Genomic DNA, 16,409 nt, shown 5'->3' on the forward strand with positions numbered 1-16,409 from the left:
ACTCAAACTACAAAATGGTGTGTTTGCTTTAGCAGTGTTTAGCTGCCCAGATGTTTATTTTGCAATTTAAATTCCCACCTACTAACCTCAAATAGACCTTTAGGGCTGCCCTGCAATCCTGCAACATTGCTGGTCCATCAGCTTCCCTCTTTTCCATTCCTCTCCTCTTTCCTCAAACCTCCAGGACCTCCTTCCCCGCCCCACTCCTAGCAGATGAAGTTGTTTCCTATTTTGCTGTGAGTGAAGAGGCAATCTGGAGTGAAATTCCACATGCTCTCCCATCATCTTCTAAGCTACCTGCATCTGTACCCATATAACCAATGTCCACCTACTACTAAAGCTCAGGAGGAGGTCAAACTCTCTACCTGTGCTTTGGATCCCACCACTGGGAATAACCCCAGTAACTTCCCAACCCACCAATCCTTTTTTTTTTTCCCCACCAATCTTCTATTCTTCCCTCTCTATGGTGAATACCAGCAGCTGATGAATATGTTATATTATCATTCATCTGAGCCCTGGAAGCACCAGTCTCATAGAGGAAGAGGGTCCTCCAAACAGATACCTGTAAATAAATTCCTACAGTCATCCTAACGTGGCAAAGAACAAAAATGTGAGCTTGAGTATGTTTCCATTTCCATTGTACTCACTATCTCATTAGGCTTGGTATCATTTCTTTAGGTTCTAGGCCCTGGCAACTATTTATTTTCCTGAGTAAATTATTCATACAGTGAAGATGACCCTGTTTAGAACCTCCACTTAGGGGTTTACATGGAAGCAAGTGGCTACCCTTGGACCAAAGCTGCCATCATAGCACTCAGCACCAGCCATGCATTTGAAGGATCTTGGTAAATATTCAATGTCTATAATCATCTGCCCAAAGCAATAGTTTCAGAACTCTTTGGTGATGTCTGTTTTTTTCCACCCAGCCACACAGTTCCTTCTCTCCTTCGTAAGTAAGAAATTATTTGTAAACCATTACCTCCTACTTTGATGGAAAATATCAAAATAACTCCTGTAACCCAAACATCTTTGAATATCTTGATAGAACAAATCTTTCCCTGAATGTACTAGGACCAACATAGTCTCATAAATAAGCAATGGAGACAGAGCTTCTAGCAGATAAGTTTTATAAAATTCTCTGTTTGTAAAGGTTATTTATTTAGTGGACTCTATAAAAAGCAAGAACAAAGAGAAACATCAAATTAACTGGATTTAAAAACAAAGCTACAAAGAATATTTTTTCCTTGGTATCTCATCTGATGTGCATCCAATCTGGTTTTCACATAACTTTTTAGAGTCATCATTCCCTTCACTATAAATTTGGTTTGCCAGAAACATTTCTATTAAAAATTTTTCTTAGGAACTGAAAGAACATCTGTTCTTGTAAAAGGGATACAGGACGATTGGACCCCACCTGGGCCACCTTGTGAGTTAATGGGGAGGTGAGGGCAGGCCTCATCTCCACCCTAAAACCAAACCAAGACAAGATGAGGCAGAATGAGAAGGTCTTAGGGAGAAGCAGCAACCTGGCCTGATGGTGATTAGCACTCATTTTTCACCCACTGCCAAAGGGATTTTCTTCTTACTTGACCTGAGGATCTCTGTGTTACATTAGTATGAAAAGATATAACAGGGGTAGGAATTTCCTCCTGGAAGGAACTGGCTGTGGTTGTGGTGTCAAGCAGCGTATGATGAGAAAGTCAAGGGAGCCAGGCATCAGTCAGTGAAATGTGCCTGTCCACCAGCCTCTTGGCCTAACCTACCTCTCCCTTCTCCTGAACTCTTTCATGACCTCCAGCAGAGTCTGAGATTCCAGCTTAAAGAATGAAAGTGGCCCCTCTTGCCACTTCTATTTAACACAATATTGGAAGTGCTGAACACAGCCATCAGACAAAAAAAAAGAAATAAAAGGCATCCAAATTGGAAGGGAAGAAGTAAAACTGTCACTATTTGCAGAGGACATGATACTTTATATAGAAAACCCTAGGGACTTCCCTGGTGGCACAGTGGTTAAGAATCCTCCTGCCAATGCACTGGACAGGGGTTCCAGCCCTGGTCCGGGAAGATCCCACATGCCGTGGAGCAACAAAGCCCATGCCCCACAACTACTGAGCCGGTGCTCTAGAGCCCAAGAGCCACAACTACTGAGCCCGTGGGCCTGGAGCCCATGCTCCGCAACAAGAGAAGCCATCGCAATGAGAAGCCCGCACACCGCAATGAAGAGTAGCCCCTGCCCATTGCAACTGGAGAAAGCCCATGTGCAGCAATGAAGACCCAATACAGCCATGAAGAAAGAAAGAAAGAAAGAAAGAAAGAAAGAAAGAAAGAAAGCCCTAAAGTCTCCACCAACATACTATTAAAACTAATAAATGAATTCAGTAAAGCTGCAAGATACAGGATTAATATACAGAAATCTGTTGCTTTTCTACACAGTAATAACAAACTATCAGAAAGAGAAAGTGAAAATCAATCCCATTTAAAATCACATCAAAAAGAATAAAATACTTAGGAATAAACTTAACCAAGGAGGTGAAAGACCTTTACTCTGAAAACTGTAAAACACTGATGAAGAAAATTGAAGATGATACAAAGAAATGGAAAAATAGCCTGTGCTCTTGGATTGGAAGAATTAATATTGTTAAAATGGCCATACAACCCAAAGCAATCTACAGATTTAATGCAATCCCTATCAAAATACCCAAGACATTTTTCACAGAACTAGAACAAATAATCCAAAAATGTATATGGAACCAAAAAAGACCTGGAGTTGCCAAAGCAATCTTGAGAAAAAAGAACAAAGTTGGAGGTATCACTCTCCCAGTCTTCAGACTATACTACAAAACTACAGTAATCAAAACAGCGTGGTACTGACACAAAACCAGGCACATAGAGAGAGACAAGAAATAAACCCACACACCTCTGGTCAATTAATCTATGACAAAGGAGGCAATAATATACAATGGAGAAAAGACAGTCTCTTCAATAAGTGGTGCTGGGAAAATTTAACAGCTACATGTAAATGAACGAGATTAGAACATTTCCTCACACCATATACAAAAATAAACTCAAAATGGATTAAAGACTTAACTATAAGACCTGAAATCATAAAGCTCATAGGCAGAACACTCTTTGACATAAATCGTAGCAATATTTTCTTGGATCTGTCTCATAAGGCAAAAGAAGTAAAAGCAAAACTAAACAAATGGGGCCTAATTAAACTTTTTTTTTTTGCACTGTAAAGGAAACCATTGATAAAATGAAAAGACAACCTATGGAATGGGAGAAAATTTTTGCAAATGATATGATCAATAAGGGGTTAATATCCAACATATAAAAACAGCTCAACATCCAAAAAAAAGCACAATTTAAAAATGGACAGAAGACATGAACAGACATTTTTCCAAAGAGGAAATGCAGATGGCCAAGAGGCAGATGAAAAGATGCTCAACATCGCTAATCATCAGGCAAATGCAAATCAAAATCACAATGAGATATCACCTCACACCTGTAAAATGGTTATCATCAAAAAGTCTACAAATAACAAATGTTGGTAAGGATATGGAGAAAAGGAAACACTCCTACACTGTTGGTGGGAATGTAAATTGGTACAGCCCTGTGGAAAACAGTATGGAGGCTGCTAAAAATAGAAAACTAAAAATAGAACCACCATAAGATCCATGAATTCCACTCTAGTATATATCTGGAAAAAAAAATTCAAAAAGGAACATGCACCCCAATGTTCATAGCAGAATTATTTACAATTGCCAAGATATGGAAGCAACTGAAGTATTCACAACAGATGAGTGGATAAATAAGATGTGGTATATATATAGAATAGAATATTACTCAGCCATAAAAGAATGAAATTCTGCCATTTGAAGCAATGTGGATGTACTTAGAGAATATTATGTTTAGTGAAATAAGTCAGACAGAGAAAGACAAATACTGTATGATATCACTTATATGTGGAATCTAAAAACTAAAACAAATGAATGTATATAGCAAAACAGAAACAGACTCACAGATACAGAAAACAAACTAGTGGTTACCAGTGTGGAGCAGGAAGGGAGAGGAACAAGACTGGGGTAAGGGATTAAGAGATATAAAGTACTATGTATAAAATAGATAAGCAACAAGGATATATTGTACAGCACAGGGAATTATAGCCATTATCTTGTAATAACTTTTTTTTTCAACATCTTTATTGGAGTATAATTGCTCTACAGTGGTGCGTTAGCTTCTGCTGTATAACAAAGTGAATCAGCCATACGTACACATATATTCCCATATCCCCTCCCTCTTGCGTCTCCCTCCCACCCTCCCTATCCCACTCCTCTAGGTGGTCACAAAGCACCGAGCTGATCTCCCTGTGCTATGCGGCTGCTTCCCACTAGCTATCCATTCTACATTTGGTAGTGTATATATGTCTATGACACTCTCTCACGTCGTCCCAGACCACCACTCCCCCTCCCCGTGTCCTCAAGTCCACTCTCCACGTCTTATCTTGTAATAACTTTTAATGGAGTATAATCTGTAAAAATACTGAGTCACTTTGATGTTCACTTGAAACTAATATAACATTGTAAATCAACTATACTTCAATTTTTTTTTAAAAAAGAATAAAAGTGGCCCTAAGAGCCATCATCCAATAAAAAATTCTGTGTGGTCACTGTTTCTGTGCTACTCTTTCTAGCCAACAAAACCAAGCCTCCTACTACAGAGGTAAATTGCCCAAGCTCACACGTGACCAGACAAGTCCTCATATTCTGGTCTTCAGACTCCCAAGCCAGTGCCCTTTCCATCAGACACAGGTGAGCCAAGAAAACAGCTCCACCAACACTGCTGTTGACAGAATGTGAGCACATGTGTTCATGTGTATATTAAGGTTGCTCAGCCTCTACACTTGGGCCCTTGGGCCCTGACAATGCTTGCTGTGGGGGACTGTCCAGTGTATTGCAGGATGTCTAACAGCATCCCTGGCTTCCATCCAGTAGATGTCAGCTGCATCCTTCCTCCAAGCTGTGAGAACTGAAAGTGGAGCCAGACATTGCTAAATTTTACCTGGGGAATGGGGGAAAACCATCCCTGGTTGAGAACTACGTATCTATGTGTATGTGTGTATATATGATATGAATGATTTTATGAATATTCATGAAGCATCCCCTCAACTCCCTAAAAAAAGAAAACAAAGGAGAAGTTCTGCAGATACTGAAATCTTCCAAGGCAATCTTCTAGCTTTCAGATGCTTGCTATTGCTCTCCTGCTTTCCTTTAAGTTTTAGGCACAGCAGCCAATGTTGCGTTTTTATGGCAGGTTTACTCTATTTGTATAACATCACAGCTTTTCACTTCACCTCAAATTACCTTTCGGCTACACACAAATACACATTAAACAGTACCTTTATAGAAGATAGTCAACATTCAGAAACAGGCTTTACAGGTCAAAGGATTTCAAATACATGCTTCTCATCTTTACCAGAATCAGGATCTGTGTTTGTAAAAACATCAGACAACCAGGCCTGCACTGGCTCCAGTGCCATAGTGCTGAACCCCAACAGAGACAGGCCAGGTGAAAGACTGGATAAAAATGAGTTAACATTGGTATAATCACTGATTCTGAGTTTGCATAAGGTCAAACGAGAAGTTTAACAGATTGTTAAAACATTCTTTTCAACTGGTTATTTTGAAATCATATTGAGATAGACATCGTTTTTCTTCTAACCCTTTAAGTTGACCTTTCTGAAACTTCTTTTTAACTGGTTGTGCTGAAGCCACGTAGACCGTTGAGATACACATGGCTTTCCCCTTTAATGCCCCAAGTTGATCTTCCCTTTAAATACACATATTAGTCGACATGTAAACTGTCCCACTTGAACACATCTTTCAAAATGGATGCCAGTGCCAGCCAGTGACCCAGAAGCTATAGCTTCCTTCCTGTGTTAATAGTGGGGCTGAGAGGACTCTGCAGCTTGGGGCTCTGGTAGAGCAGATGTTTGACTTCCAGCATCCCCCATGTGATGGCAGATGGGGCCTTACCTTTGGGAATGGTGATCTGACAGCTCAGGTCACAGTCCTGCTGCAGCTGATAAAAAGCCACTTCCTGCAGCCGGGCTCGCTCCAGCTCTGAGAGGCTCTGGATGGGGACTGACCTCAGCCGTACGCTGCGACCTGACATACTGTTCCACGTGAAGTCACCCTGCAGATCAAGGGGAAAAACATCAAGAGTCACACAGTAATCTACGACTCACAAGCCTCAGCCTCTCTCTCAATCGGTCATAAAGTCAAGCAAACTTCATTTTTATGTTCCCAAATTGGCTCTCAATCCCTAAAATCAAATCCACTCTTACTTAACTGTGGATTTACTCAGTCAATTGCAAACATCAAAATCTGGAGTATCTGCTAGGTCATCTGATCCCATAAAACGATGCAAAGAAAACTATGTGGAAAGATGCTTCAAGGGTCCTGCCTCCTCTCTTTTATGGGAACACATGGGAACTTTTCGCTTTTTATTTCTCAGTAACAGGAAGAACTACTGCTAATTGCCATTGTGCACACTAGACATAGGAGGGTAAACGTATATTGATAGCCTACCGTGTACCAGCAATGTGCCAAGGGCTTTTTAGTTACTTCCTCTATATAATAATACAATCTAGTATATTTATTATATATGACACAATATATTATTATTATATACAATTCATACTTATGATACATTATTGTAATATATACTTAGGATATATTATGTTGATATTATAGTAATATATAGTATGTATAAATATAATATAATATAATATAATATAGATGAAGTTGAGGCTTAGGAAGGTTAAGTAATTTTCCCCAAATTGTAAACCTTACAAGATTTGAAACTAACCAGGACTCGAGCTAAAAAATCTTAGGCTTTTAAATTCTATGCTAAATTGTAACCACTGAGTTTCTATTTATAGCAGTCTAATGAGCTATTTTGATCACAGTAAGTATAGAGATACGATCAATAAAAGCTACATATATTTATAGAGACGTTTGATGCTAAAATACTCCACATCAAAGAATCAAAGCAAAGATTCCCACAATCCTGAGTCTATTTGTGTGCTCACATACACACCTCTGATTTCACACCTCTGAGAGTGAATATCTCTACCCTTGATGCAGACAGTGAGAAAGTGATGATCTAAGAAACAATACTTCACAATCCTCTGAAGCCCAATGTCCCCTCACTGAGGAGGAATTCCTACGTATCACAGATATCAACCAGGGCACAACAGCTTTGAAGAGGTATCTACCGTTTCCTTAACGATCAAGAAAAATTCTGGGAGAAGGAATAGTGCTGGGCCCTACAGACACTGCCAGGGACTTCTTGTGGATGTGGGGAACATTTAAGGAATCCCAGAAGACTTCACCATCCTCATTATTCACCTTAAAGAAGAGAGACAGAAAGGCTGGCCCCAGCGACTGCTAAGACACCTTTGTTCCCTACTGGTAGCAAATTCCTGCCTAGAAGGTTCATTCCAAAGAGTGAATGGCACTATGTTAATTCTTTGATATTTTTTTCCTCTTTATCTGGGATTTCATTGATTTATTTATTCATTCATTTAACAAATGGAGATATCATACTCTAGTAGGGGCAGAAAATAAAGAAGGGTAAGTAAAGAATATAGCGTGTTAAGTAATGATAACTGCTAAGGAGGGAACAAAAAGCAGGGAAGGGGCCAGCAGTGCGAGTAGAGGACAGGGATTTACATTATTAGGTGGAAGGGCTGGGAAAGACCTCACAGGGAAGTCCAGGCTTGAGCAGAAGTTAAAGGAGATGAGGAATTTGTTTGTTTGTCTTCACACCTGTGCACTTGCATCCAGTGGATGATGAGGAGGACTACCAGGGGCCCAGGAGGGGCCCAGGGAGCAGGATGTGGGAACGGGTCAGGGCCGAGGAGTGAGTGAGTAAATCTAGGCAAAGGGGGTAGGTTGTAGTCACATTTGGTGAACTGAAGAACATTCTTCCAGGCCCAGTGTATTTTGGATTTTTTTCTTTTTTTTTTTTTTGGTATAGCTGGACTAACCACAAGTTTAGACAGGAATTGGGGACTTAAGTCTTGGGTTTACCTCTCACTCATACCCTTTAAGCTTAGGGCACCACAGGTACAGTACCAGTGAATTGCTTTCCCCTCACCCCAAATGGGAAGTTCCAGATGAGTTGGTGATTTTTAAATATGAAGTTTAGGTATCTAAGGGAGCCCGCTGCTACTTGAAGTGTCAAAATGGAATTACATATCTATTCTTTAAATGCATTTAAAAATATGCCCTCCGATGGGCTCTAGTATCTGTAGCAGGGGTTGGCTATCTTTTTCTGTAAAGGGCCAGATAGTAGATATTTCAGGATTTGTGGGCCATGTGGTCTCTGTCAAAACTACTCAGATCCGCCCTTGTGGCATGAGAGCAGCCATAGACAGTTTATGAATGAATGGGTGTGGCTGGATTTGGACAGTGGGCTACAGTTTGCCAACCTTTGAACAATAGCTCATGACTGAAATAAAATAAATCAATCCCTAGAAGACACATTTTATTTTTATTTAGTATGACGTCCTGCATGATTAATTCAAACAAAATTCAATGAGCACCTATTACATGCTAAAAACAGTACTGGGCTTGGGATTATCAAAATGACACCACAGTCCTTGTTCTTAAGGAGTTAAATTTTGGTAGGAAGAACACACTCAGTCCATGAAATACAGAGATTATGATACTAGGAGTAAGTACCAAATGCAATGGGATGCCTAGGAGAAAAGGCTTTGACATCTATCTGGGGATCAAGGAAAGCTTTATAAGAAGGCAGTGTTTCACAGGAGACCCATAAATTGAATAAGAGGGGTAAGGGTTCGCTCTGTAGAAATGCAACATTGGAAAAAACAGTAGGTGCCAAGGCAAATGAATTTGAGAGAACGGCCTTGTTTCGGGGAAATTACAAGGCTAGAAGGAAGGAAATAGCAGGAGGCGAAGCCACGCAGAAATCAGGGCCATATCCTGGAGGGCTTTCTCGGCAGGCTTTGCAAAGTAGATTGGATTTTATTCAGCAGGTGATGGCTAGTCATTAAGGAAGCCTGAGTAAGAGAGGAACATGATCAGATTTGCATACGGGAAAGATGACTGGAAACACATTTCTAAAGGAATTGAGGGAGGGCGCAAGCCAAAGATGCAGAGATAGAAGAGACACTGGGCTAGGTATGACGCTGATTCAAATTTGAACAGATAGGGAGATACTTAGAACCACAGAGATGCTTGGGGACAAACTGTATGTAGTGGAGGGTAGGGAAGGAGTAATCTAGGATGACTTAAACATTTCTGGCTTGAGCAACTGGGAGGATGGTACACTAAATCACCAAGATGAGGAAGAGCAGAACGGAATTAGGTTTGGTGGGGGGGAGAAGAAAGATGTTCAAATTTGACATTTTGAAAGGGCTATTTTATCTCTAAAAAATAAATAAATAAAACACATTACCAAATCTGGCAAAACAGAATCAGGCCAGTTTACATCTTTCTTGAGCCTTCATTTTCTTCTCCCAACTGAAACAGTTGCAACGCAATCAAGTAATACATAGTTCTGGAAACTGTTCACAAATGACTACACTTAGCATGATAAAAAAGTGAAGTGTGATGCTTTAAATTTCTCTGAGCCCATTATACATCATAGCCCATGACTCTTAACTTCGTAGACTTTTTAAATTCTTTGGTAAATTTGGAATTATCAGCCAAAAGAGAGAAAAGGCTTGGTCTATTTGTAATGACTTGAATTTATGGAGTTGTTGTCTCCTAAGACTTTAGTTCTTATAGCAGCTGATGGCTCAGGAGAAGGCTACAGCCAAATCCCAGAAAGAGAAAAGAGTGTGGCGCTTTCTTGAAAGCAGGGCAGCTGCATTGATCAGGCTTTGGAAGAGTCATTTCACAAAGGAGGTAATACCAATTGGTCCCCAGAGCCAATTGGTTCTTAAACCCATCCTTAGCACATGGCTGAAAAAACAATTTTCTTGGGAGAGAAGGTCATCAAATAATTAACAAAGAGGGACTTCAAAGATATCTCCAAAGCTACCTATTATCAAATGTGTGGCATCTTAAAAAATATCAGTTACATTTTTGATTATGGGTAATGGACCAAGTTGCTTCATAATCCATTTTATACCACAAACTTGAATAAGTAAAGCCTGAAGTGTTCATACAGACCTGGAAAAGTCTGTATGGGCCACTCCAGTTCATCACTCTCCACCCTCCACCATCTCATTGTCTTTTGCCACCTGCCAATCAGCAGTCATGAATACATCAAATAATCTGCATCTTCCCCTATGTCCCAATTTTCTCACCGCTCCCAATCTATATTTCTACCATTGTGAATTTTAATGATTTTTTTTTCAGATTAAGCACATGAGATTTCAACAAGTTTTTTAAAGTTGGAAATATGTGAGGTCCATTTTTGGGAAATTATAAAATTAACACAATTAACTGACAGGTTAAAACCATATTCATTCATAGTATCTTGGGATAAAGTCAGGAGGTATCAGTGACTGCCCTAAATGACATAGAACAGTGTTCTTCATTTTTATTTTTATCCTTAATGCAATATAGGCATTTTGAGAATCAAGAGGCCTAATTTCAGAGCCAAGCGCACACACAGTCAAGGAAATGTCACAACACAATGGCTGGGAAACTCTGCAAACATGTCTTAAAACTACAGTTGTATTGCTTTTTAAGGCGTGATAATTTAGTGTTGGCTCACAATAAGTTACTTGGTTGAATGCATCCACATTCCTAATTTCAGTCCACATCATCTTTTAAAATTAATTTGTTTAAAGAGCCCTTTCTCAAAACATTCACCCAAGGTTTATGCAAATTATCCCAAGGTTCAAATCAGAGTATTTGCAATGAAGTACCTAGAAGTCTAAAATCTAATATCAGCCTGTTTCTCTCCCGCCTTCTCACCTCTCCCTTCAGGTTGCTACAGCTGAGGACGGAGTCCCCAGATGCGGCACCCGTGGGAACCACACAGACCAGAGTTGCGGGGAGTCGCCGAGCAAATCCATGAGGTTTCCACATCTCCTCAGTTGCCTCTTTCTAGAATTCCTAGGGGTCACAGTGTTTCTGTGCGTAAAATATGTTTGCCTTTATATTACGAAAATTGTCAAATATGAGCAAAGAAAGAGATTAGACTAATGACCTCGCAGAGGTTCTGAGGCAGGTGTCTGCTCTGCAGTTGAGCACCCATTTTTTTTTTTTTTTGGTTTCCTGATTGACTGACCCATGCAGCCAGGATTGAGAACCACTGCACTCAAGGGTTGATCAGATTCAGGTTGGGTTGTAGTAAGTCTGCTGTTCCTAGAAAATTCAAGAAGTTCACCACCAAAGAAAGATGCAATTTTACCACAATATGTTACTTTTTGAAACAAAATGTGAACTTTAAGACACTCAGGAGTAAGCATGATCTGCTTTCGTTTATTGAACAACAACAACAAATGACTTGAACCAGACACTCAGAGTCTAAAGCCTATACTCTTAGCCACTACAATATCCAGGCTGGTGGATACAAAGCTTGAGAGATGCCCTTCAGCCTGCATTTTGTTCTGCAGAGGTAGAGAGAAGTGTAGTATGGAGTTACTGGATAGAAGGTGTGGCAGACAGAATAATAAGATAGCCGCGTCTTAATTCCTAGAACCTGTGAATATGTTACCTTACCTGGCAAAAGGAACTTTGCAGATGGGATTAAGTTAAAGGATCCTGAGATAGGGAGGTTATTCTGGATTATCCAGATGAGTCCAACCTAATCATAAGAGTCCTTACCAGAGAGAGGCAGAGGTGGCTCTGTGTGTGTGTGTGTGTGTGTGTGAGAGAGAGAGAGAGAGAGAGATTGATTTGAAGATACTAGGCTGACAGCTTTAAAGACGGAGGAAGGAGCCATAAGCCAAGAAATGCAGGCAGCTTCCAAAAGCTGGAAAAGGCAAGGCACAGATTCTCCCCCGGAGCCTCCAGAGGAATGCAGCCTTTAATTTTAGCTGAGTGAGACTGACCTCCAGAACTGTAAGACATTAAATTTCTGATGTTTTAAGTTTATGGTAATTTGTTACATCAGCAATAGGAAATGTAACAGAGAAGCAGTAGGAGGGAGCATTAGAAGAGAAGGTTGGTGAAGGTCAAGGGGATCGAGTTCAGATGAGGATAAGCTCCCAGACACTTAAGAAAGTAGGTCTTGACCTCCCATCAGATTTTTATCTCCCTCTTTCCTGGTGCTACAGTGCTGCTTCACACTATAGGTACCACCACCAATGATTTGAGCTGGAGAGGTTCCAAGATTGGAATTTTGAAAGCACTTTCCCCACTAAATAGAATTTTAGAAAGTTATACATAGTAAATATTTCAGGCTTGTGGTTCATATAGTCTTTGTCACAGCTACCCAGTTCTGCCAATGTAGCACAAAGGCAGCCATAAACCACATGTAAACAAAAGTTCCAATAAAATTTTACTCACAGACACTAAAAGTCTAATCTCATCTAATTTTCAAGTCACAAAATATTATTCTTTTGATTTTTTTCAACCATTTAAGAATGTAATAACCATTCTAGGCACGTAGGTCATACAAAAACAGGCAGCAGGCTGGATTTGGCCCACTGGCTGCAGTTTGCCAACCCTTGATATAAAGAGATTGGGATCATTTAGGACCCTACACATACTTATTTAGCATCTACTACCACGTGGCAGAGACCCAGTCCCTAGCACTCTGCATCATGAGCTACGTACATCAGCTAGATTCATGAGGGCAAGAACCTTGTCTGGTTTACTGACCTGGGTGTTCCCAGTATCCAAGATAGTACCTGGCAATTAATTATCACTGAAGAATAAATAATTCACAAGCAATAAATATTTGTCAGTCTAGGGACTACATGAATCACGTACATCATGAGTTCAATAAGAAATTGGAAACTAACCAACTCGGGTAATATCGTATCTATGAGGGGAAATGTCTTCTGGATTTGAATAAACTGCTAAGAAACAGTCTTTTGAACCAGAGCCTGTTGATGAGCCCCAAAATGCCAGTATATGCGGGCAGAAAATAAGCATAAAAATATCGGACCTGAGGAATAATGAATCTCTGACACTCACACTCATATATCAGATCTCTTATGAGCAGGAAGACACAAACACAAAGGTCAGTGTTGCCCTGTGACCCTCATCACATGGGCCATGAAGTAATAAACAAGCACCCAGAAGCGTGCCAAAGCCCACCAGCACAGCCTAGGATGTGTTTCTGGCTGTTCCTGAATTCTCAAATGCACATTCCAGTCCAGCATTTTTCTTTGGTGACTGTTTATCTCGTAAATGGATGACTCATTTTAAGGCTCTCTGGATCCAGTTTTTGAGTGGTTGTCATAGGACTTTTTTTTTTTTAGATTGAAAGTGGATGATTTCTAATTTGTTTCAATTTCATAAATGTGAGGTTGAAAGTGACCCAATGTTTCTGGATAGACAAAAGCCCTTGATAGTTATAAAAATATCCTTTTTATTTTCGGGTACTATGGGACAGCGTTAATAAAAGGTAACAATACGATACAAAAGGATATAGCACAGTGGTTCTTGGGGGTGATTTTGCCCTCTCAGGGGACATTTGGCAATGTCTGGAAACATTTTTGGCTATCATGACTCTAGGGTGGGGTTTCCTACTGGCAACTAGTGAGTAGACATCAGGGATCTACTCAACATCCTACAATACATAGGACAGCCCCCTGTGCCCGCAATAAAGAACTACCTGCCTCCAAATGTCCACAATGCAGAAATCGAGAAAACCTGGCATAGCGTAAGTTGGGTCTGCTGTTAGGCCCAAATTACACACAATCTCCTCAAAATGATGGTGTCAGAAGACATTAACACTCATATGAGTTTTGTTTATCATCAAAGGCATGCACCATGCACTATATACTCTTACGCATGCTATGCATGATAATGTATATTATACATGTATTATTCTGTATATTATGGAAATAAATAAGCAGAATCATAGAAGTTATTTAGAACTAGCATTAAGAAGCACAAACAACACAAACCAATTTAAAAGAGGCACACAAAAAAAGCCTCAATACAATAGAATCTTGATCAACTGGAGAACAACTCACCGAAAGCATTAACTAAAGAGATTTCCTTCCCACCAGAAGTATATGTCTCCACATTTAGAAAAAAAAAAAAGATGCAAAAGGCAAACTGAAAAACCAACCATCTAATATCTGTGATTTATTCAGAAAGGTCATTCTTTTGAGCTAAATTGCATCTTTACAAACAGACTTGATTTTTCCCATGAAATAAAATTGATTGAAATACTTTTGGTTTTGGTCTATACCACATTGTTTTATTATGTCCTTGAAACTAATCTCTAATTGCAGCATCTCTTTAACCTCATCCAACTGTAAACTTACCAAGGCCCAGTGAGCCAACAAGAAGTGATGCAAGGCTGCTCACAATATGGCCTGCAGACAATTCTTGTAAACGTGCAGGTTTCTGGGCTCTAAGGAAGATTTAGGGAACTAGGGTCACAAGGAATGGGGCCCAAGTACCTTCATCATAAACCAGAATCCTCGGGTGATTCTTATCTTTGCACAATAAAGATTGAGGCCCACTGGTATGGTCGTAAAGACTTGGATTCAAATAGCTATGAGCTCTTTGGCAAGATTCAGAACATCTCCAAGCCTCAGTTTTCTCACCAATAAGATGGAGCAAAGAAAAAGACTTAACTCCCAGGTTTGTAATGATGGTATGAGACAATGCAAGTGAATTTCTTGCAGAGTGCTTATTAGCTCCCAGCAAGCCCTAAATATGTGGTAAAGTTATAATTAATTTTAATCATCATTCCTCTAAATTTGCGTCCCCTTTTTAAACCTGGCAGTTTTAGTGACACCAAAAACTCTTAAGAAATGTGTGTTGAATTCATGAATAAATGGTTCCACTATGTGTAAGATGCCTTTTCTACGTGTTTACAAGCCAGCCAGCTGGATTGTGGTTCCATATAGGTGAGACGCAGAAGCAAAGACCAGATCAGTAAGTTAAGGTCTGAAAAATGGCATGCCATTTAGATAAACCATGCCAGGGGCTGAATTTCTTTTGTTTTCTACTGTGGCCAGCTGTCATTAATTAATAATTAATAATTGCTGAAGCATGGCATAAGTTTAAATACCAGGCTCACAACCAACATTTCTGAAAAGGGCTGCCTAGTTCTTTATAATTCCAAAATAAACACATCTCCAATGACAAGGAACTCCCTTCCTCATGAGCTTCCGGGCAAAGCCGAGGGTATCTGCATAGCTGTCACACCCCTGTTTGGACTCTTAAAAGAGGTTATTCCTTTATGAACTCAACAAAATAACATTTGCTAATTCTTCTCTTGATTCTTCAAGCACTCCTTCTCAACAGATCTTTAGGAAGATTTAATACTTCTATATTGTATATGATTTTTGTTTTATTTATCTATTCTGGTCCTTTTTTTAAAAGCAGAGATTTTAGAAAAGTCTGAACGTTTGGTTGGTATAGCAGTGCATTTTAACCTTTTGCCTTAGTATATTCGCTATCGATTGCTACATAAGGGGTACCAAAATATGTTAGAGTAACATGATGGAAAAATGCGCCTCACTCATTCAACAAATATTTAATCGGCACCTTCTATAGGCCAGGCACTATTCTACGTACCGTGGATTCATTGGTGAACCAAACAAAGAGCCCTACCCTCATGGAGTGTCTAGGCCAGTAGAGGAAACTGATAAGAAACAAACATAATAAATGAGTAAATGACACAGCAAGTTACAAGGTGATAAGGCCTAGAGAAAACGAGAAGGTGGAGGAGTGTGAGGGGAATCAGGGGTGCTGGGAGGGTTTCCAGGGCAACCTTGCCGCGAATGTGATATCTGAACAAACTCTTATGGAGGTGAGGTAATGAGGCAGATTTCAGGAGATGAGCATCCCAGGCAGGGGTGAGTTGACACGGGGGCAGCTTGGGGCAGTGGCTAAAAGCAAAGGTTGGCAAGCTAGGCTGCCTGGGCTTGAATCCCAGTTCTGCCGCTTTCCAGCCATGTGGCTTTTAGCAAGCTTATTTTCTCTCCCCATGCTTCGTTTTCCTAATCTATGAAATGGGGATGATGACAAGCCAGGGCTTGGTAAACTACTGCCTGTGAGCCAAATCCCATCTACTGATTGTTTTTGTAAATAAAGTTTTATTGGCATATTGCCACAAACATTTCTTTAGGTATTGTCTATGACTGCTTTCATGCTACAGTGGAGGAGTTGAGTGGTTGTAACAGAGACTGTCTGGCCTGTAAAGGTGAAAATATTTACTATCTGGCTCTTTATAGAAAAAGTTTGCTGACCCCTGTACTAGACTAAAAGTAAAGGCACATCTAT

The 16,409-nt window shown here is 40.0% G+C and overlaps 1 protein-coding gene across 10 annotated transcripts in view; it reads right to left on the reverse strand.

Annotated features, from left to right (window-relative positions):
* The window catches only part of ARHGAP6 (Rho GTPase activating protein 6), a 485,604-nt gene that overhangs the window by 79,214 nt on the left and 389,981 nt on the right, over positions 1 to 16,409 (reverse strand). For all 10 annotated transcript variants that reach the window (XM_059910658.1, XM_059910657.1, XM_059910659.1 and 7 more), the window contains one exon: positions 6,036 to 6,195. In XM_059910658.1, coding sequence (XP_059766641.1) covers positions 6,036 to 6,195 — 160 coding nt within the window. The remainder of the gene's footprint in view (positions 1 to 6,035; positions 6,196 to 16,409) is intronic.

Source organism: Balaenoptera ricei, chromosome X (assembly GCF_028023285.1).
Source record: "Balaenoptera ricei isolate mBalRic1 chromosome X, mBalRic1.hap2, whole genome shotgun sequence".
Lineage (NCBI taxonomy): Eukaryota > Metazoa > Chordata > Mammalia > Artiodactyla > Balaenopteridae > Balaenoptera > Balaenoptera ricei.